This window comes from Hemitrygon akajei, chromosome 8 (assembly GCF_048418815.1).
Source record: "Hemitrygon akajei chromosome 8, sHemAka1.3, whole genome shotgun sequence".
NCBI classification, from domain to species: Eukaryota; Metazoa; Chordata; class Chondrichthyes; order Myliobatiformes; family Dasyatidae; genus Hemitrygon; species Hemitrygon akajei.
Genome location: NC_133131.1, coordinates 170,775,030 through 170,799,158, shown reverse-complemented (window position 1 = coordinate 170,799,158; position 24,129 = coordinate 170,775,030). Strand labels below are relative to the sequence as shown.

General features: G+C 44.3%; 1 protein-coding gene across 1 annotated transcript in view; it reads right to left on the bottom strand.

Annotated features, from left to right (window-relative positions):
• bmb (brambleberry) overlaps window positions 1-24,129 on the bottom strand; it is a 56,659-nt gene that overhangs the window by 29,748 nt on the left and 2,782 nt on the right. Inside the window, exons 2-4 of the mRNA XM_073055070.1 lie at window positions 11,425-11,553; window positions 4,395-4,580; window positions 2,902-3,124 (exon numbers count right to left, since the gene is read on the bottom strand). Of these exons, the coding sequence (XP_072911171.1) occupies window positions 2,902-3,124; window positions 4,395-4,580; window positions 11,425-11,553 (538 nt within the window). The remainder of the gene's footprint in view (window positions 1-2,901; window positions 3,125-4,394; window positions 4,581-11,424; window positions 11,554-24,129) is intronic.

Sequence of the window (24,129 nt, the reverse complement as noted above, 5' to 3'; positions counted from 1 at the left end):
TCCTCAGTGGTTGGGAAAGTGTTGGAGTCCATTATTAAGGATGAGGTTTTGGGGTACTTGGAGACTAATGATAAAATAAGTCAGAGTCAGCATGGTTTCTGTACAGGGAAATCTTCCCTGACAAATCTGTTAGGATTCTTCGAGGAAGTAACAAGCAGGGTGGACAAAGGAGAGGCAGTGGATGTCATTTACTTGGATTTTAAGAAGGCATTCGATAAGGTGCCACACGTGAGGCTGGTTAACAAGATAAAATCCTATGGCATTACAGGAAAGATACTGGCATGGATAAAGGAATGGCTGATAGGCAGGAAGCAGCTAGTGGGGTAAAAAGCTGCCAGTGAAAAGTGGTAAACACAAAGTACACTGCAGATGCTGTGGTCAAATCAACACGTACAACACGCTGGAGGAACTCAGCAGGAGGATGGGGTGAGGGCCGAAGTGCGGGAAATGGAGATGCGGGTGAGGGCATCATTGATGACGGCAGAAGGGAAACCATGATTCTTAAAAGAAAGAGGACATTTGAGATGCCCTGGCAGGGAAAGCCTCATCCTGGGAGCAGATGCGGTGGAGATGGAGGAACTGGGAATAGGGAATAGCATTTTTACACTTGGCAGGGTGGGAAGAGGTATAGTCGAGGTAATTATGAGAGTCAGTGGGTTTATAGAAGATGTCAGTGGACAGTCTGTCTCCAGAGATGGAGACCGAGAGATTGGTCTTATCAGTGAAAAGTGGTGTTCCTCAGGGGTCAGTATTGGGACCGCTACTTTTCAATGATTTAAATAATGGAATTGATGGCTTTGTGGCAAAGTTTGCAGATGTTAGAAAGATAGGTGGAGAGGTAGGTAGTGTCAAGGAAGCAACAATTGCAGCAGGACTTAGACAAATTGGAAAAATGGGAAAAAATGTGGCTGATGGAATAGTGTTGTGAAATGTATGATAATGCATTTTGGCTAAGGAACAATGGTGCAGACTACTATCTAAGTGGGGAGAAGGTTCAAACATCGGAGGTGCAGAGGGACTCATGTAAGACTCCCTAAAAGTTAATTTACAGGTGGAGTCTGTGGTAAAGGCAGCAAATGCAATGTTGGCATTTAAGGGAATAGAGCAAGGAGATAATGCTGAGCCTTTAAAAGACTCTAGTCAGGCCACACTCGTAGTATTGACATCAGTTTTGGGCCCCATGTTTCTGAAAGGATGTGTTGTCACTGCAGAGTCCAGATGAAGTTCAAGAGGATGTTTCCAGGAATGAATGGGTTAACATAAGAGCAGCATTTGGCAGCTTTGGAACTGTACTCACTGGAATTTAGAAGAATGCAAGGGGGTCTCATTGAAACCCACCAAATGATAAGGTGGATGTGGAGAGGACATTTCTATGGTGAGGGTATCCAGAACAAGAGGGCACAGCCTCAAAATTGAAGGGCGACCTTTTAGAACAATGTTAGGGAGGAATATTTTTTAGCCGGAGAGTAGTGAATCTGTGGAATGCTCTGCCACAGACTGCAGTGGAGGCCAAGTCCATGGGTATATTTAAAGCAGAAGTTGATAGCTTCTTGATTTGTGAGGACAAGAAAGGATATGTATGGCTGGTGTATGGGGTTGAGTGGGATTTTGGATCAGCCATGATGGAAAGGCAGAACTGATTTGATGGGCTGAATGGCCTACTTCTGCTCCCATGTCTTATGGTCTAAATGCTCTTCACGTTAACCCTTTCATTCCTTACCCATGAAGTTAATAATAGGTGTTTGTCAAGACTGCAAAAAAAAAAAAAACAACTCTGATGACTTAATATCGACTTGAACCACTAATGGGGATCTGTTTGGGATAGAGACACCCTTACTTTTGGGATTGTGCTACTTTTAGGTTGGAACAGCATGTTGTCAGTGTACAAAGGCAGCTGGTCCCAACCAGTGAGTTACAACAGTGTATAACACTGCTTTGTCTTTGCAGTAGGCCTATGCAGACACCTGAAACCTCGGGTGGGAGGTTGAAAGCTTTTAAAGATCCTGACCCTTTCTGGGCTGCTACCAAAGTGTTTGAGATTCCATCATTTTCCAGAGGTAGCTTCATTACAAGTTTTCATCCAATCTCTTCCTGTCAACATCCTTGGCCTATGGACCCTACTCTTTACCTCACACACAACCCCATCTTCACATGATCTGCTGAATCCGATTGCTCTGGCCTGGTCTCCCTCAATCCTTCGACCCGAGTCACCTGCAATGGTGGGACATTGTACAAGAATGACCTTTTGTATCCTGTGAGCGGACCCTGGCTGTGATGAGGTCTGGAGCCAAGTGGTCCTGTTGAAATCTGAACCAGGCTTCAAGGAGCAGGTTATCTAGTAGGTGCCACTCAGTAGCACTGTTGGGATGGGTTCAGGAGAACGAGTGGGGATCTTAAAGAAACAAATTTATGAAAAAGGGGTAGGAAAGTTGTTTCCATTGCTAGGTGAAACTAGAACTATGGGACAGCCTCAAGATTTGGGATAATAGATTTAGGATGGAGGTGAGAAAGAACTGCTTTCCCCCCCAGAGAGCAGTGAATCGGTGGAATTTTTCACCCAGCGAAGCAGTAGAGGTTACCTTATGAAATACATTTCTAACACAGATAGATTTTTGCATAGCAGGGGAATTAAGGGTTATGGGGGTGGAGGCAGGGTTTGAGTCCACAGCCAGATCAGCCATGATTTATTGAATGGCAGAGCAGGCGCGATGGGCCAGATGGCTGACTCTTGCTCCTGTTCTTGTGGGCATGAACCTGGTGGGATTCAGCTCCTCACCTGGCCACTGGGAGACCAACGTGGGCCAATGAAGTTGGGAGAGAAAACTAACCGGTTGTGATCCAATGGCAAGCAGACTCGATGAGCTGATGGTAATTCTGTTTCCGTGTCATGATTTAACTTACCCATGGTTAGTGTGATGCCATCAATCAGCTTTGTGACTTGCTGGTGGCCGCTAGCAATCAGCTCCTTTTCTTCGGTCAGCCTCTCCTGATTTCCATTAATGGAGGACTCCAGGTCTTGCTGTCCGCCTTGTAGCTGTTCTTGCTGCAGCAGCAGCGTGCTTTGGCCGTGAACAATCTTCTCTAATGAAGAGGCAGTCAGCTCTCGCAGCTCTTTTTGTCCATCCTGTAATAGATTTGAGGCACTTGGCATGCATGACCAACGACACACTCCAGACATGCAAGGACAGTTTGAGGTAGAGATGGAACCCAGTCATATGGAGGATCTGGTACTTGGAATCAGCCCCATGGAAAAGCAGCAAGGCTAAAGAATAACATTCTAGCAATCCAAAGTGTGCTGCTCACTCCGAGTACAAATGTTCAACCAAATAAGCCATGCACCTTCTTATTCTGACTTCTCCCTCACTTCCTGCCACGATTTCTGCTTTGGTGTGGCATCCTCTCACAATATACAAAAACTAGAGCAAACTGTCCAAGCAACACACACAAAATGCTGGTGGAACACAGCAAGCCAGGCAGCATCTATAGGGAGAAGCACTGTCGACATTTCAGGCCGAGACCTTTCGTCAGGACTCGGGTCCCGGCCCGAAACGTCAACAGTGCTTCTCCTTATAGATGCTGCCTGGCCTGCTGTGTTCCACCAGCATTTTGTGTGTGTTGCTTGAATTTCCAGCATCTGCAGATTTCCTCGTGTTTGCTCAGCAAACTGTCCAGTCAGGCTAATTGGTTACCATCACTGCCGGACTTGTACATGTCCAGGATAAAGAAGCAGGCAGGAAAATCATTGTGGACCTCACCCACCCTGCTAACTGCCTTTTCCAAAAGCACCCTTCTAGAAAACACTATAGGCCTATTTAAACAGAAACATCATGCCCTCTTAAAAGCTTTTCCTGCCCAAGCATTTAATCTGATCAACCATTCTAGTTAGCCCTCCCCCACCCCCTCTATTACCTCCATCACTGCACTGAAAACACTTTAAACCATTTTGTTTACATTATTAATACAATGCTTGTACTTATAATGCACATTCTACTCCATATCTCCACTTTAACCTCCATCTTTATTTTCATACATTTCTTTAATATTGTTGAATGTTGTTGGGTTTTCTTTCAAGTCATTCCAACACGCAACAGCAAATTCAAGTACATGCAAACGTATATGGTGAATAAAGTTGATCCTTCCTCTCCAGTCCTGATGAAGGGTCTCTGCCCGAAACATTAACTGTTCATTTCCCTCCATAGATGCTGCCTGGCCTGCTGAATTCCTCCAGCACCATGTAAGCCTTGCAACTTCAACCAAATGTATCTGGTCCAACTCAAATCAAATTCCAATAATCATGCCATGAAGTAAGTTAAAATTAGCTATTGATTCTATAATAGGAAAAAAGGCTAAGATGCTTCAGCCCAGGAGAGATTTTGAAAGAAAAGCACATTTACCTTCACAAGTGTCATGACTTCCAACTGACTGGAAGCTGAGGCCACTAAAGAGTTCACTGTCATCTCTGTCCTCCTCCTGAACTCCTGCTGCCGGGCCGTGTAGCACAGAGAGCGGGCCTGGTTGCTGACAATGTGGTAGGCATTCCATGCGTCGGGGTCCATTTCCTTTGTGCATTCTGCTAATGTCTTGGGGACACCAAAGGGAGAGAGAACAATGCAGACGTACAGTTTCAAGGCCTGGGTCTTTGAACATTGAAGATTTACAATGCAGTGCAGACTGTTCAGCTCACAAACCTTTTAACGCACTCCAAAATCAATCCATCTCTTCCTTCCTACATAACCCTCCGTTTTTCTTTCATCATGTGCCTATCTAAATACCCCTAATGTATCTGCCTCCACTACTACCCCTGCAGAGGGTGTTTCATGCACTCAACACTCTGAAGAGCTATTCTTTGACATCCACCCAACCCTTTCCTCCCATCACCTTAAACTTAAGTTCCCTGGAATTAGCTATTTCTGCTCAGGGGCGGGGCAGTCTCTGGCTGTCCACTTGGTCGATGACTCTTTGAATCAAATAAAGTGGCTATAAATTTTAAAAATGCTCAACTTTAGCACAAACGTCCCAAGGGAAATATGGAACACTGCAACAGGCATTCTAACTGCTCTCAAACAATTGGAGACAAGCTCCTAATGTTAAGAAGCCTTGTCTGTGTAGGCCAGTAACTAAATTTTAGTGTCAACACCAAGTTCATTCTTCAGAAAGAAGAGATTTTGCAGAACAAACACACACACATGCACACACACTCGCGTGCCCTGGGCCTAAGGACTCAATTTAGTTTAGAATGCTGTTGCTTGCTTTTATTGGTTGTATGATTTGTGTTTATTCCCCCTCTTTGTCTGCATATTGGGTGTTGGTCTTTTTAAAATTGGATTATTTCAGGTTTCTTGCTTTGTTGCTGCCTGGAAGCGCATGAAACTCAAGGTTGTATAATCTATTCATTGTTTGATAATTAATGTACCTTCAATCAGGAAATGTTTTGGACAGAGGCATTTTATTTGTCACATGTGCATTGAAACATATAGTGAAATGCATTATTTGTGACGATTACACTGGGCAGCCCACAAGTGTGATGATTCTGGTGCCAACAACGCATGCACACAACTCACAAACTATCCATATGTTTTTGGAATGTGGGAGGAAATCTGAGCACCCAAGGAAACCTTCTGATCACTGGTGGGATCGCTCTGCTGTTGGAGAAGGAAAGGCTGCCACTGGGCCCAGAGAATGTTACCCAGGTCTTCAGTGTTTTGGAGGTGGACTCAGCTTATAGGTTTCCATCCACACCCCCCCCCCCAGTTTTTTTTTTTAAAAATATTCTGTTTTTTGTCCAATCTTTCTCATTATTTAGTGTGCAGGAGATTTGGGGGTTGATGTGCCTGTTCCATTTTTGTTCATTTTTGTGCAGGGAGGAGATGATTTGAGGGATAATGATCGTGCTGCTGTTCTTTTCTTTCTTGGTTTCGTGGCTATCTGGAGAAGAAGAATTTCAGAGTTGTATCATTTGATAATAAATGAACCTTTGAACCCACACAGTCACGGGGAGAACATACAGGCTCCTTACAGACAGCAGCAGGAGTCAAACACCAACTTATATGGAGTAGAGGGAGACAGAGTAGGAAGGCTTTGTCTCCAGAGGCTTCGGCGAGCGGAGGCTGAGGACGAGCTTCACTCCAAGTGAGGTAAGGCCGGGTAAGTTCCTTTAAAAGGAGAAAGTTTCAAAAGTTGAGGCAAGTATTGGGTAGGTCATGGCAGCTGAGATCGGCCCCATGGTTTGTTCATCCTGCAGCATGTGGGAAATCAGGGATAATTCCACTGTCCCTGACGACTATGTGTGCAGGAAGTATGTCCAGCTGCAGCTTCTGGCAGACCGCATTGAGCAGCTGGGGCTGTGATTGGATTCATACTGGAGCATCCGCGATGTTGAGAAAGTCGTGAATAGCACGTTCAGTGAGTTGGCCACACCGCAGGTAAAGGCTACACAGGCAGAAAGGGAAGGGGTGGCCACTAGACAGCGTAGCAGTAGGCAGGTAGTGCAGGAGTCCCCTGAGGTCATCTCCCTCCTAAACAGATATACTGTTTTGGATACTGTTGGGGGAGATGTCTCATCAGGGGAAGGCAGCAGCAGCCGAGTTCATTGCACCATGGGTGGCTCTGCGGCACAGGAGGGAAGGAAAAGGAGTGGGAGAGCTATAGTGATAGGGGATTCAATTGTAAGGGGAATAGATAGGCATTTCTGCGGCCGCAAACGAGACTCCAGGATGGTATGTTGCCTCTCTGGTGCAAGGGTCAAGGATGTCTCTGAGCGACTGCAGGACATTCTGGAATGGGAGGGTGAAGAGCCAGTGGTCGTGCTGCACATAGGTACCAACGATATAGGTAAAAAATGGAATGAGGTCCTACAAGGTGAATTTAGGGAGTTAGGAGATAAACTAAAAAGTAGGACCACAAAGGTAATAATCTCTGGATTACTACCAGTGCCACGTGCTTGTCAGAGTAGAAATAGGAGGATATTTCAGATGAATACGTGGCTTGAAAAATGGTGCAAGGGGGAGGGATTCAAATTTCTGGGGCATTGGAACCAGTTCTGGGGGAGGTGGGACCGGTATAAACAGGACGGTCCAGCACCTGGGCTGGACTGGAACCAACGTCCTAGGGGGAGCGTTTGCTACTGCTGTTCAGGAGGATTTAAACTAATGTGGCAGGGGGATGGGAACAAGTGCAGAGAGACAGAGGGGTGGAAAATGAGGGTAGAAGCAAAAAGTGGTAAGGTGAAAAGTAAGTGGCAGGCAGGCAAATCCAGGGCAAAAAGCAGAAAGGGCCACTTTTCAACATAATTGTATAAGGGCTAAGAGTGCTGTAAAAACAAGCTTGAAGGCTTTGTGTGTCAATGCGAGGAGCATTCATAACAAGGTGGATGAATTGAATGTGCAGATAGTTATTAATGAATATGATATAGTTGGGATCACAGAGATATGGCTCCAGGGTGACCAAGGATGGGAGCTCAACATCCAGGGATATTCAATATTCAGGAGGGATAGCCAGGAAAGAAAAGGAGGTGGGGTAGCATTGCTGGTTAGAGAGGAGATTAACACAATAGAAAGGAAGGACATTAGCCTGGAGGATGTGGAATTGATATGGGTAGAAATGCATAACACTAAGGGGCAGAAAATGCTGGTGGGAGTTGTGTACAGGCCACCTAACAGTAGTAGTGAGGTTGGGGATGGTAGTAAACAGGAAATTAGAAATGCGTGCAATAAAAGAACAGTAGTTATAATGGGTGACTTCAAGCTACATATAGATTGGGTGAACCAAATTGGTAAGGGTGCTGAGGAAGAGGATTTCTTAGAATGTATGTGGGATGGTTTTCTGAACCAACATGTCGAGGAACCAACTGGAGAGCAGGCCATTCCAGGTTGGGTATTGAGCAATGAGGAAAGGTTAGTTAGCAATCTTGTCGTGCGAGGCCCCTTGGGTAAGAGTGACCATAATATGGCGGAATTCTTCATTAAGATGGAGAGTGACATAGTTAATTCAGAAACAAAGGTTCTGAACTTAAAGGAGGGTAACTTTGAAGGTATGAGACGTGAATTAGCTAAGATAGACTGGCAAATTATACTGAAAGGGTTAACGGTGGATTATGCAATGGCAAGCATTTAAAGATCGCATGGATGAACTACAACAATTGTTCATCCCAGTTTAGCAAAAGAATAAACCAGGGAAGGTAGTGCACCCGTGGCTGACAAGGGAAATTAGGGATAGTATCAAGTCCAAAGAAGAAACATATAAATTAGCAAAAAAAAAAGCGGCACACCTGAGGACTGGGAGAAATTCAGAGACCAGCAGAGGAGGACAAAGGGCTTAATTAGGAAAGGGGAAAAAAGATTGAGAGAAAGCTGACAGGGAACATAAAAACTGACTGTAAAAGCTTTTATAGATATGTGAAAAGAAAAAGATTGGTCAAGACAAATGTAGGTCCCTTACAGTCAGAAATAGGTGAATTGATCATAGGGAACAAGGACATGGCAGACCAATTTAATAACTACTTTGGTTCTGTCTTCACTAAGGAGGACATAAATAATCTTCCGGAAATAGTAAGGGACCAAGGGTCTAGTGAGATGGAGGAACTGAGGGAAATACATGTTAGTAGGGAAGTGGTGTTAGGTAAATTAAAGGGATTAAAGGCAGATAAATCCCCAGGGCCAGATGGTCTGCATCCCAGAGTGCTTAAGGAAGTGGCCCAAGAAATAGTGGATGCATTAGTGATAATTTTTCAAAACTCCTTAGATTCAGGATTAATTCCTGAGGATTAGAGGGTGGCTAATGTAACCCCACTTTTTTTTAAAAAGGAGGGAGAGAAAAACCGAGGAATTATAGAGTGGTTAGTCTGACATCGGTGGTGGGGAAAATGCTAGAGTTGGTTATCAAAGATGTGATAACAGCACATTTGGAAAGAGGTGAAATCATTGGACAAAGTCAGCATGGATTTGTGAAAGGAAAATCATGTCTGATGAATCTTATAGAATTTTTTGAAGATGTAACTAGTAGAGTCGATAAGGGAGAGCCAGTGGATGTGGTATATTTAGATTTTCAAAAGGCTTTTGACAAGGTCCCACACAGGAGATTAGTGTGCAAACTTAAAGCACATGGTACTGGGGGTATGGTATTGATGTGGATAGAGAATTGGTTGGCAGACAGGAAGCAAAGAGTGGGAGTAAATGGGACCTTTTCAGAATGGCAGGCAGTGACTAGTGGGGTACCGTAAGGCTCAGTGCTGGGACCCCAGTTGTTTACAATATATATTAATGATTTAGACGAGGGAATTAAATGCAACATCTCCAAGTTTGCAGATGACACGAAGCTGGGCGGCTGTGTTAGCTGTGAGGAGGATGCTAAGAGGATGCAGGGTGACTTGGATAGGTTTGGTGAGTGGGCAAATTCATGGCAGATGCAATTTAATGTGGATAAATGTGAGGTTATCCACTTTGGTTGCAAGAACAGGAAAACAGATCATTATCTGAACGGTGGCCAATTAGGAAAAGGGGAGATGCAACGAGACCTGGGTGTCATTGTACACCAGTCATTGAAGGTGGGCATGCAGGTACAGCAGGCGGTGAAAAAGGCAAATGGTATGTTGGTATTCATAGCAAAAGGATTTGCGTACAGGAGCAGGGAGGCTCTACTGCAGTTGTACAAGGCCTTGGTGAGCCCGCACCTAGAGTATTGTGTGCAGTTTTGGTCCCCTAATCTGAGGAAAGACATTCTTGCCATAGAGGGAGTTCAGAGAAGGTTCACCAGATTGATTTCTGGGATGGCAGGACTTTCATATGAAGAAAGACTGGATTGACTAGGCTTATACTCACTGGAATTTAGAAGATTGAGGGGGGATCTTATTGAAACGTATAAAATTCTAAAGGGATTGGACAGGCTAGATGCAAGAAGATTGTTTCCGATGTTGGGGAAGTCCAGAACGAGGGGTCACAGTTTAAAGATAAAAGGGAAGCCTTTTAGGACCGAGATGAGGTAAAACTTCTTCACACAGAGAGTGGTGAATCTGTGGAATTCTCTGCCACAGGAAACAGTTGAGGCCGGTTCATTGGCTATATTTAAGAGGAAGTTAGATATGGCCCTTGTGGCTAAAGGGATCAGGGGGAATGGAGAGAAAGCAGGTACAGGGTTGAGTTGGATGATCAGCCATGATCATACTGAATGGCGGTGCAGCTTGAAGGGCCGAATTGCCTACTCCTGCACCTATTTTCTATGTTTCTATGTTTAGAGACGACTGCTGTAAGGTGTCATGCTAGCATAACCACTATGCCATGCGCTACCCCACATGGGAATACAATTAAATTTATGAAAAGCTATGCACAAATAAAGGCTAACAAACCACTGTGCAAAAGATGAAAAATTATGCAAATAAAGAGATCACCAAAACAAAAAAAACACATAACATCTCAATGTAAGCACATAATTAGATAAGCAAATACCAAGTAGACAAAAATATTTAACTGAAACTTTAAACATTAATCTACTTTACTGTGATTTGTAAAAATAGTTACCATCAGTTCATGATTGATTGGATTTGGAACAAGGCCCTAACTCAGTTACATGGCTTAACTGAGTAAAAAAAGGTTGGTGTTTTAATATAAACACAAGGAAGTCTGCAGATGCTGGAAATCCAGAGTAACACACACAAAATGCTGGAGGAATCCAGCACCTATGGAAATGAATAAACAGTCAACATTTTGGGCAGAAACGCTTCTTCAGGACTGGAAAGGAAGGGGGAAGATGGCAGTTCCGTTAAAGTCATTGATTTCTCTAACTTCCGTTAATGCCCCTCCTCCCCTTCTTACCCCATCCCTTATTTATTATTTCCCCCCTTTTTTCCTCTCCTTTTTTTGTCTCTCTCTGCCCCTCCTTGCCTGCTCTCCATCTCCCTCTAGTTCTTCCCTCCCCCTTTCTTTCTCCCTAGGCCTCCCGTCCCATGATCCTTTCCCTTCTCCAGCTGAGTATCTCTTTTGCTCCTGTTGGGACAGAATTAACCCATCAGACAGGTATATCTAGTTCACCACATTTGCCAATCACCTTTCCAGCTCTTAGCTTTATCCCTCCCCCTCCTGTCTTCTCCTATCATTTCGGATTTCCCCCTCCCCCCCCCCATCTCTTACTATCTTTTCTTTCAATTAGTCCTGACGAAGGGTCTCGGCCTGAAACGTCGACTGTACTTTTTCCTATATATGCTGCCTGGCCTGTTGCGTTCCACCAGCATTTTGTGTGTGTTGCTAGAATAAATCATTGACTGCTTTATTCTATAAATGCTGCAGGACTTGCTGAATTCCTCCAGCATTTTATGCGTGTTTCTTTGGTGTTTTATGCGCCATTTCCATCCTCCCACCCACAGAAGACAGCTCCATGGCCTGTGGTTTTCCTCATTATCCCTCTCTTGCCAATATCAAAAGAAGCCACTTTTACCATGTCTGCTGTGCAGAGGTAGGTTTGACGATGCTCGGCAGCTGCTTGGCAGTTGAACAAGGACACCCCAAGTTTGGAAAGCTCCTCTTCTGAGAGATCACTGCAGGAGGATGTTAATCCAGCTATCACCTACATTAAAAGAAAACATTAACTCTAAGTGAGCAATATGCACAATGTCAGGCAATGTGTAGGTTGATGAATAACCGATTGATGCTTTGGGCCAAGACCCTTCATTGGGACTGGAAACAAAGCTAGAATAAGGTGGGTGGTGCAGGAGAGGGGATGAAGTGAGCAGCTGGGAGGAGTTAGTGGAAGAGTTAAAAGGCTGAAGAATTTGGAACCAAGCAACTGAGACGATGGAATAAATGTTTATCTGTGCCCAAACCCATTGTGTGGAACCACCGATAATCACAATGCTGGAATCAGAATCAGAATCAGACTTTAATCGCCAAGTACCTATGCACATACAAGGAATTTACTTCCGGCAGATGTTGACTCTCTGCTCATAACAATAATAATGATAAATATAAATTAAAATATAGATTATACATACAGGTAGTGCAATCCAAGTAATAGTTAGCCGACAGTTAACCGGCAGTTAACTGTTCAGCAAAGTGACCGCAGTAGAGAAAAAACTTCTCCAATGCCTATTAGTCTTAGTCTGGAGGGATCTGAAGCGCCTACCAGACAGAAGCAGATCAAACAGTCCGTGCGCAGGATGGGAGTCCTTTATGATGTTCCCCGCCCTCTTCTTCAACCTGGAAGAGTACAGGTCCACAATAGAGGGCAGGGAGGCTCCAATGATGCGCTTGGCAGTCCTCATTGTGCGCTGTAGTCTGATTCTATGCAGGAAACGAAATTGCGCACAGTTCTCTTTTGTCAAATCCAGCCTGAGATTGGTGCTGATTAAGGAGAGCACACGGACAGCAGTTACAACAGCATTGTCACAAAAACAAAGGAGTTGGTTGTGGACTACAGGAGGAACGGAGACAGGCTCACCCCTATTGACATCAATGGATCTGTGGTTGAGAGGGTGAACAGCTTTAAATTCCTCGGCATACACATCACTGAGAATTTCACATGGTCTGTACACCCCAGCTGTGCGGTGAAAAAGGCACAACAGTGCCTCTCACCTCAGATGGTTGAGGAAGTTTGATATGGACCCCCAAATCCTAAGAACTTTCTACAGGGACACAATTGAGAGCATCCTGACTGACTGCATCACTGCCTGGTATGGGAACTGTACCTCCCTCAATCGCAGGACGCTGCAGAGAGTGGTGCAGACAGCCCAGCGCATCTCTAGTTCTGAAATTCCCATGATTCAGGAGATTTACAGAGACAGGGGTGTAAAAAGGGACTTAAGGATCATTGGGGGACCCGAGTCACCCCAACCACAAACTGTTCCAGCTGCTACCATCTGGGAAACAGTACCACAGCATAAAAGCCAGGACCAACAGGCTCCGGGACAGCTTCTTCCACCAGGCCATCAGACTGATTAATTCACACCGATACAACTGCATTTCTATGTTACATTGACTGTTCTATTTATTATAAATTATTATGATTACACATTAAGACGTAGACATAAGGTAAAGATTTTTTACTCCCCATGTACGTGAAGGATGTAAGAAATAAAGTAAATTCATTAGAGGGGATTACAGGCAATTATCACCTCCATAGCACCAGTTAAGCACCATGAGCACAGAACATTTGCAATGCCATGCAGTCAAGTTGTTATCCTTTCAGTATTATGAATATCACGGTTTCCTATAACAAGTGGGAGATGCAGTCATCACCAGTTCTATTTCGACACTTTTATAGAATCAGTTGTACAATGTGGAAACAGGCCCTTCAGCCCATTGTGACCATTCCCATTTCATACCAACCCCAGTTGCATTAACTCCATTGTATTAATTTCATACCAACCCCATTGTATTAACTCCATGTCCACACGTGCTCTGCTCATTCAATTCAAGTACCTGTCCTGATCCCCTTAAATGTTGTTACTGTTCCTGCCTCCACCACCTCCCCTGGCAGCTCACTCCAAATACAAACCACTTGACCTTCAGATCTGCTTCAAACCTCCTCCCTCACCTGAAACCCATGTCTTTCAGTTTTAGACACCCCTACATAGGAAACAGACATTGGCCTTCTCCCCTACCTCTCAATTATAATTTCCCTATTATTTCACCTTTTAGCCACCTCTATGGGTGGTAGTGTGGAGATACGTCTCTACCAAAGTAGGTGTAAGGAGCTCCTTCCCTCCACTAGCCTGCAGATCACCGTTAGGCAAGGTATGGCACTAGATTATCCCCTCAGTCAGGGTCACGTGAAGCCATGGAAGCAGGTGGTGGATGGTCATACGAGCAGCCGATGCACATCACAAGTCTTGGTCATGCAACCACTAAAGCCAGGCAGACAATCTCTGAAGAGTATTGATAATGGCTGGGGTCACCTGCTTGTAAATACACTGCCCAGAAGGCAATGTCCAATCACTTCTGCAGAACAATTTGCCAAGGATATTGTGGTCTCCATAACTGGCTAAATCACACAGCACATAATGGCTATGATGAGCTTTCTTCACACCAGGGAAAACAGGGCTATCTTGTCCAATCTCTCCTGATAACTCGAGCCTTCCAATTTACAATATCCTTGTAAGTCTTCTCCGTGCCTTCTCTAGCATAATCACATCCTTCCTGAAGCCTGGCAGTCTTCTGCACCACAGACTGAAAACCTACTAAAGTCAGAAGATTTACTAGAGTGAGAGTTTATCCCAGGAAAGGTGGGGGGGGGGGGGGGGGAGATGTAAAGCTTTATCCATAGTTGGGGGGTGGATCTACGAAGGTGTGAAGAATCTGGTCATTAATTTATAACAAACTCATGGGACGTAATCTGATGGATAGAAGCAGTAATTTAGCTGAACACTTCCTGAAGATGTTAAGTATTCAGGGGAGGGGGAAGGGAAGGAGGCTCAAAATAAATAGAATCAGCCTGACCTGAAAAAGTGAGTAGTGTTTGGTTAATTCCATTTCTGCCACTCTCTGTGAGGAGTTTGTACATTCTCATCACTGCATGGGTTTCCTCTCACATTCCAAAGACACACCAGTTAGTAGGTTAATTGGTCACAGGAGTGTAAAAGTGCAACACAAGCTCACAGGCTAGAATGACCTGTTACTGTGATGAATTTATAAAATAAAAACGCAACCATTTATTCTATCGGGATCAGGAACTCCAGCCTCTTACTTGCCTGGGGATCTATTGTAGTGTCAATAATCAGTCTGAACTCCATTAACGGACAGACCCAACCCCACCAGTGAAAGCAGGAGCGTAGGACATGAGGCCAGCAACCCCATCCCACAAAACGCCAGAGCTACAGGAACACCAACAGAAGCTCCAAAGACGTCATCCCTGGGAGAGGAAGGACCTTCCGCCCAGGACAGAGGACTCCAGTGAGCTGCTGTCAGTGGTCTATGCCTCGGAAGGGGTGATGGGCTTAAGGCGGTGGCAATCAGTGAGATTCAGTCAGCCCGCAGATATCAGAGGCTTGTGGCTTTTATGCCATTTGCAAGCAGCCCTGCTATTCACCAGAGTGTCGCAAGAGATTGCTCACTAAACTTGAGAATTACAAGATAACTTTTACAGAAAGTTGACCAACTGTAGGGGCGGTTAATGACTTTAAAAAGTTAGAGAATTTGGAAATCAATTTTCAGCTCAAATTCATCAAGGTTTTCCCAAAAATCCAGAGCCAAGATTGACCACTACAGATACAGATGGCAAATTCAATACTATTTTGATGTTAATTCTCAATAACAAGTTCAAAGCCAGTGTTTAATGGAGAAAACAAATTCAATATGCCAGTCTTATTTACTTAATGGTACAATGATTTTGAATGAAAATGTTCCTTGCTGTATTTCGCTCCACTAGACAATCGAGCAGAATACAGCAAAGGTAAAAACAAACTTCAGTTCCCAACAATAGATGTTGTTTCTCAAAAGGAGAATGGTTTTCATAAGGCAACAGCTGACCATACCTCTGGAGAGGTACCAAGAGCACATTTTTCAATGAAATATGTGCCAATGAGAGTTATTCCTTTTAAAATCATGTATCAGGATTCAGGACAACCATTTCAGGTTACCAAGACAAATGGGGAGGCCTCAACTTTAGGAAGTTATTTGGGAGCTTTCACTTAACCACGGTGCCCTTCACAATTCTAAAGGTGGTACACTTCACAAACATAAATCTGATTCAATTTGATCAATGTTTGCTGGGCGACTTTGAAGGATCTCTATGCCAGCTTTCTTCCTGTGTCGGGACCAACATTCTGGAACATATTAATTAAGAACAGGAATTGGCTATTTAGCCCTAAAACTGCCTTACCAAATAAACTGATTGTAACCTCAAACCCACATTTCTGCCTGCCATTAGTAATTTTGCAACTGCTGCTTTATCAAACAGTTACTTTTGCCTTAAAATATTCAAAGAATATTTCCACCATCCTTTGACGAAGAGAGCTCCAAAGACTCAACTCTTTATAAATAGTTTATTTCATCAGGATTTTGAACAGGTTCTGGTTTCTCCCACAGGAGAAAACACTCTGCATTCACCCTGAGATCTCTCTCATCCTTCTAAACTCATATACAAGCCTGGCATATCCAGTATTTCCTGAGGGGAACATGCCCATACCAAATCAAAACATGAGATTCTGCAGACACTTTGCAAATCCAAAGCAACACAAAAAAAATGCTGGAGAACTCAGCAAGTCAGCCAGCAGCTGTAAAGAGGGATAAATAGTTGATGGTTCAGGCAGAGATCCTTCAACGTCAACTGTTTATTCCCCTTTATAGAGGCTGTCAGACCTGCTGAGCTCCTCCAGCATTTTGTGCATCATTCCAGGAATAGTTCCGACACAGGGAAAATCATCCACTTTTTTGCCTGTGCCCCATAGGAGTCCAGGGACAACAGGGGTTTTCTCCCAAGGAGGCATCGTAAGCAAACAGATCTGCTGTGCCTGCAGCTCTGATTCATCACAACAACGTGCAATTTGACCCCTGCAAACAGTCTAACTTCACTGAACTCCCCTCCACAGCTCACTTGCAGCGAAAGGGACACAGAAATGCCATCGGCAGATGGACGCAAGCCAATTTCCATGCCCTTGGGCAGCAAAGGGAGCCCAAGCAGATGTTGGCTGGCTCAGCAGAGCCTACACGAGCACAGACACAGATCAAACCATAGGCGGTCTATCTTCCAAAGTGTTTCCTTCGAAGACAGTGAACCTGCAGTGTTTGTGCTTCAAATGGAGTCCAGGGACTGAAAATGCTAGAATCCAAAGCAACAGACTACATGCTGGAGAAACTCAGTGGGTCAAACAGCATCTGTCGTGGTCGTGCTGGTGTGAGGGGGTGGAAAACAGAGCTATTGTTGATGTCTTATGTCAACAGTTCCTTCCCACCTACCGTCTTCAGCTGGACCAGAGTTGCTCCAGCAGATTTTATTTTTATTTGGAGATACAGTACGGTAACAGGTCCTTCCGGCCAAGCCTGCAGCATCCAATTACACCCATGTGAACAATTAGGAATGTGGAAGGAAACCAGAGCACCCAGAGGAAACTCACGCTGTCACGGGGATAATGTACAAACACCTTACACACTAATGTGCCATGCCGAATTGTGTTACTGTAGTGGCTAATGTTAGTTTGTCAATACAAAGAAGGCATGACAGTGGCTATATTTCATTAGAAGTTGAGGAAATTTGGTATGTCAAAGACACTTGCAAATTTCTACAGGCGTATCGCGGAGAGCATTCTAACCGGCTGAAGGGGGAGGGGCACTACACAATTAGAAAAAGCTGTGTCAGCTCCATCATGGGCGCCAGTCTCCCCAGCATCCAGGACGTATTCAAGCAGCAATGCCTCAAAAAGGCAGCACCCGACATTAAGGGACTCCCAACACCCTGGACATCCCTTCTCCTCATTGCTAGGTTACGGGAGCCTGAAGGCACACATTCAGGAACAGCTTCTTCCCCCCCCGCCATCTGATTTCTGAACGGACATTGATCTGTGAACACTACCTCCTTACTCTTTTTGCACTTCTTATTTAATTCAAAATTCAACCTTTTTAAAAAAATACATACACACATTCTTATCATAATTTACAGTTTTTATAATGTATTGCACAATACTGCTGCCGCAGTCAACAAATTTCACAACATATGCGAGTGATATTAAACCTGATGCTGACCCGAAATTGATTCTCTTTCCTCCTTTAAAGTCACACACACACACACACACGCACGCATGTCTGGTCATGCTCCCTATTTAAAAAAAATGAAAGCTAACAAAGCAAAATGACTGCTCATTTACACATGAAACTATATTAACATTACCACAATTCCCAGGATCCCCCAGCAAATGATAATCATTTGCTCTAAGCAATTAACTCAATTGGCTAAACAAGGCTACCCAAAGGAGCTGCATGTAACCAATGAGGTAACAGGGTTGGGGGGGGGGGTGAATTTACATTGGCTAAGTGTGTGTTACTCAGGAATGTGATATAGCACATACGCAGCAGGTTACTCAAGAAAGTTAAAAATCCACGGAGTCCAAGGGAAACAATAACTGAATTATAAATTCAGGCGAGAAGCAATGGTTGGTTGGGGTTTAAGTGACTGGAGGTTTCTGGCAGTGGGATTCGGCAGGGTTCAAGCTAGACCTCACTTACAACGACTGTACACCGATCTAATCACCAACCTATCGGGAAGGTGCTGAAGACAGTCAAGGAGAGAAGGAAGTGAAATGGAAGAATTGAAAACAATCTTGGTCAGTGGGACTCTGAAGGCAGATCTGAAGTGGGGTTAGCTGAAATATGGGTTCATTTCAGCATGGGAAACAGCTGCAGACCATCTGCACAACTTTATAATACATGTTTCACTCTCTTTGACCAACCCCCCCCCCCCAAAGATACCAAGAGATGCAGACCATCTAGCATACTGCGTACCACTGTACAGCTCCACAAGACATAGGAACAGACCAACTATCAGTCATCAAGTCTTCTCCACCATTCTAACATGGCAGATTTATTTTCCCTCTTAATATTCTCCTGTAACTTTTAACATCATCACTAATCAAGAACCTTCCAACCTCCACTTTAAATATACCCAATGACTTGGCCTCCACAGCCACCTGGAGCAAAAATGTCCACAGGTTCACCTTCCTCTGGCTAAAAAAAAAATTCCTCGATCTCTGTTCCAACAGGATGTCCGAGGCTGTGCCCTCTAGTGCTAGACTCTCCCACTATTAGAAACATCTGCTCAATCCAGGCCTTTCAATGACAATGACACTCACACTCACTCACTGCTGGAGCAACTCGGCAGGCCAGGCAGCATCTATGGAAAAGATTAAACCGTTGATGTTTTGGCTGAGACCCTTCATCAGGCCTACTGGAGAAGAATAGAAGTCAGAGTAGGTGGGGACACGGGCGGAAGTACAAGGTGGTGGGTGATCGGTGAAACCAGGGGGGGGGGGGGGGGGAGGGGTGAAGTAAAGAGCTGTGAAGCCCAATAGTAAAAAAAAAAATGAAGGGCTGGAGAAGGGGGAATCTGATAGAAGAGGGCAGAAGACCACAAAAGAAAGGGAAGGAGGAGCAGCGCCAGAGAGGGGTGATAGGCAGGTTAGGAGATGAGGTGAGAGAGGGAAATGGGAATGGGAAATGTTGAAGGAGGTGGGGGGGGGAGGCAATTACGGGAAGTTCGAGAAATCGATGTTCAGGCCATCAGATTGGAGGCTACCCAGACAGGGTATAAGGTGCTGCTCCTCTAACCTGAATGGGGCCTCACTGCAGCAGCAGAGCAGACCAGACCATGGATGGATATGTTACTACGTGCGTTGCTGTGGATTTCCAGCATCTGTAGATTTTCTCATGTTTGCCAGGTCTTTCAATATCCGGTAAGCTTCAATGAGATCTCTTCCCCCCCCCCCCCCCCCACCCCCACACCTTATTTTTCTAAACCCTAGACTCTGATAAGTGTGGACCAGGTAGCTAAGGTGATTGAGAACCAGCAAGATTTTTAGTTTTAAACAAGCATATTGGGGATACAAGCTGACTTTAGCTGTATAATTGGTTATAGTATCAGTCTGAAAAGTTTACATAGAAGATGTATGAAAAGGTGCCTCAGGAGCTGACCAATAACAGTAACTCTAGAGACCAACAATTACAGAAGACTCCAATTTGAACTCACATCAAATTCTACCCAGGCTCACCTGGAGTGGGTAATAGCCCAGTAAGCTTATTGAGTTTGAATTGTGAAACTGCTGAAAGAAAGTGAAACCAAAGTCATAGAGCACTGCAGAACAGAAACAGGCACTTTGGCCCATCTAGTCCGTACCAAGCTTATTCTGAATAGTCCCAATGAAATGTACCTGGACCAGATTTAATGAAGTTTTAGTACTTTGCATTTGATAAGGTCCCACATAGGAGATTGGAGGGTAAAATCAAAGCTCAGGGCATCGGGGGAAGACATTAACATGGATAGAAAACTGGTTGGCAGATAGAAAGCAAAGGGTAGCGGTGAATGGGTGTTTCTCGGAATGGCAGGTGGTGACTAGTGGGGTGCCACAGGGCTCGGTATTGGGACCACAGCTGTTTACAATTTAAGTCAACGATTTGGATGAAGGCATTGAAAATAACATCAGCAAATTTGTTGATGATACTAAGCTGGGTGGCAGGGTGACATGTGATGAGGATGTTAGGAGAATTCAGGGTGACTTGGATAGGCTGGGTGAGTGGGCAGATACTCTGGATGCTTTCAAGAAGGAGCTAGATAGGTATCTTATGGATAGGGGAATCAAGGGATATGGGGACAAGGCAGGAACTGGGTATTGATAGTAGATGATCAGCCATGATCTCAGAATGGCGGTGCAGGCTCGAAGGGCCGAATGGTCCACTTCTGCACCTATTGTCGATACAGTGAATCTGAGTTTGAGCTAACTGTGAGCAAGAGATACAGGTAATGGGCAAAGTCATTGTGTTTGTCATGTGCTGCATTTAATTTGTTTTCGTTGGCAATGCTCCAAGTCTGAAGAATTATAGTTATGAAGAGAAAACAATTGGGCCCTGCTTGTTTACTCTGTTACACCTCCTCCGGGCCTCTGCTTTCTAAATGAGCATAAACAGGAGAAAATAAGGAGTACAAAAAATCCCTTGGAGAGGTGACAAGGAGCACAAATTCAACTTTCCAGCTGATTTGCATCACAATGTAGCCCAAGATAATCCTCCTCATAATTTATGTCACCAATTTTTTTTTTACATCTGCAGACTTCCTAATCACATTTGCAAAATTTGCATCCAGGTTGTTGATGTATTATCACAAACATTACAGGGTTCCAGCACCAACCATTCCCGTCACAGGCAAAGCCCTCATCATCACTGAGCACATTTTCACCACTGACTGCAAGGAGGTTGCACATTCTCCCCATGACTGTGGGGGTTTCCTTTGGGTGCTCCAGTTTCCTCCCACAGTACAAAGATGCAAGTTAATTGGTCATTGTAAATTGTCACACGATCAGGCCAGGGTCAAGTCAGGTTGTTGGGTGGCATGGCTTGAAGGGCCAGAAGGGCTTATTCTGCAATGTATCTCAATAAACCGATAATTTACATGGAGTGCTGCCACAGGAAAGCAGCATCCATCATCAAACAGCCACACCATCTAGGCTATGCAACACACACAAAATGCTAGTGGAACACAGCAGGCCAGGCAGCATCTATAAGGAGAAGCACTGTCGACGTTTCGGGCCGAGACCCGTCCTAACGAATGGTCTCAGCCCGAAACGTCGACACTGCTTCTCCCTATAGATGACAATAGACAGTAGGTGCAGGAGTAGGCCATTCGGCCCTTCTAGCCAGCACCGCCATTCAATGTGATCATGGCTGATCATACACAATCAGTACCCCATTCCTGCCCTCTCCCCATATCCCTTGACCCCGCTATCTATAAGAGCTCTATCTAACTCTCTCTTGAAAGCATCCAGAGACTTGGCCTCCACTGCCTTCTGGGGCAGAGCATTCCACATATCCACCACTCTCTGGGTGAAAAAGTTTTTCCGCATCTCTGTTCTAAATGGCCTACTCCTTATTCTTAAACTGTGGCCTCTAGTACTGGACTCACCCATCAGCGGGAACATGCTTCCTGCCTCCAGCATGTCCAATCCCTTTATAATCTTATATGTTTCAATCAGATCCCCTCTCATCCTTCTAAATTCCAGTGTATACAAGCCCAGTCGCTCCAATCTTTCAACATATGATAGTCCCACCATTCCGGGAATTAACCTTGTGAACCTACGCTGCACTCCCTCAATAGCAAGAATGTCCTTCCTCAAATTTGGAGACCCAAACTGCACACAATACTCCAGGTGGGGTCTCACCAGGGCCCTGTACAGCTGCAGAAGGACCTCTTTACTCCTATACTCAATTCCTCTTGTTATAAAGGCCAGCATGCCATTAGATTTCTTCACTGCCTGCTGTACCTGCATGCTTGCTTTCATTGACTGATGTACAAGAACACCTAGATCTCGTTGTACTTCCCCTTTTCCTAACTTGACTCCATTTAGATAGTAATCTGCCTTCCTGTTCTTGCCACCAAAGTGGATAACCTCACATTTATCCACATTAAACTGCATCTGCCATACATTTGCCCACTCACCCAACCTGTCCAAGTCACCCTGTATTCTCATAACATCCTCCTGACATTTCACACTGCCACCCAGCTTTGTGTCATTGGCAAATTTGCTAATGTTACTTTTAATCCTTTCATCTAAATCATTAATGTATATTGTAAACAGCTGCGGTCCCAGCACCGAACCTTGCGGTACCCCACTGGTCACAGCCTGCCATTCCAAAAGGGACCCGTTAATCACTACTCTTTGTTTCCTGTCAGCCAGCCAATTTTCAATCCATGTCAGTACTCTACCCTCAATACCATGTCCCCTAATTTTGCCCACTAATCTCCTATGTGGGACTTTATCAAAAGTTTTCTGAAAGTCTAGGTACACTACATCCACTGGCTCTCCCTTGTCCATTTTCATAGTTACATCATGCTGCCCGGCCTGCTGCGTTCCACCAGCATTTTGTGTGTGTTGCTTGAATTTCCAGCATCTGCAGATTTCCTCGTGTTTGCCTTCTAGGCCATGCCTACTGGCAACTAATAATGGGTAGGAGGTCCAGAAGCTTTAAGTCCCCAAGCTAACAGACTTAGTAATCACCCTACAATCATCAGGCTCCTGAACCAGCATGAATAACTTCACTCACAACTCTGAACTGATTCCACAACCGATGGACCCACTTTCAAGGACTCCATAGAACTTGTGTTCTCAGCTTCTCTCCCCTCCCCACTTTATTTCCAGTTTGTCTTCTTTTGAACATTGGTTGTCAGTTTTTTTCATAAATTCTACTGTATTTCTTTATTTTCATGTAAATATCTACAAGAAAATGATCTCACGGTAGTATCTGGTGATATACATGTACTTTGATAATAAATTTACTTTGACTACCATCAGAGAGAAGTTCAGGAGTCTGAAGACATGAACTCAGTGATTCAGAAACAGCTTCTTCCCTTCCACCATCAGATCTCTGAAAGGTCCACGTGTACCACCTCATCATTCCTTTCTTTGGCACTATGCATTTTGTAATTTATAATAATTGCTGCCTCATGAAGGGTCTCAGTCCAAGGCATCAACTGTTTATTCATTTCCATAGATGCTGCCTGACCTGCTGAGTTCCTCTAGCATTTTGTGTATGATGAGCATACTCCTTGACGTTTTGTGGTTCTCTAGTGACAAACATCTTGTACTAAAGTACAGATCTCAGACTGAATTTTGCACAAGTTAGTAACAAAGTTCAAAGTAAAATTTATCATCAGATTACATACTTGTCCCACGTACAACCCACACTCTTTCTGTGGGCATGCAGTAACTGTAACAAGAGGAGAACATTTGCATTCAGTGCCATCATGGGGTGTCACAGATCAAAGCCAATGTGATTAGGAAGAACAAAGCCTTCCGAACGTATTCATCCTTCCTTTACGGAAGATCGATTACCAACAATTTGAAAACTACCAGAGATTTTAAGGAAACTTTTCCTCTGTGGGAATAAGTGAGCCTCAGTTTCAAACATTACTTAGAAGAACGTCATGCGATTTAATCAAAGCTTTTTAAATAACTAAATTCAGTAGATGCAGTATTGTCTTAGCCATCTGGCATCCATGGGGAATACAAGCTGCCAAACACAATATGAGAATTGCCTTAATATTGCTGTGTCTCAGGTAATAGCATTCTACACACGAAGCTTAATAATGCAAAATACAGCAATTCTAAATCAAATTATCATACTCACCATGACATGGTGCCAAACCTTTAGAGAAAAAGCAGCTGTTGATCAACATACAATTACACTGTCCTAAAATACTATAAATGTAAACAAACTCCAGGGATTCTGCAGATGCTCTGGATTTCCAGCAACACACACAAACTGCTGGAGGAACTCAGCAGGTCAGGCAGCATCTGTGGAGGGGATTTGGCCAAGACCCTTCATCAGGGCGAAATAATTTGATGACATAATTCATCTGATTGTAGCACTGCCCCTCAGCAACACTGAGCCTGAACACTCAGAGTGGTTATCTAGTGTGTCGAGTCTAGACCGACACAAAGAGCAGATACCT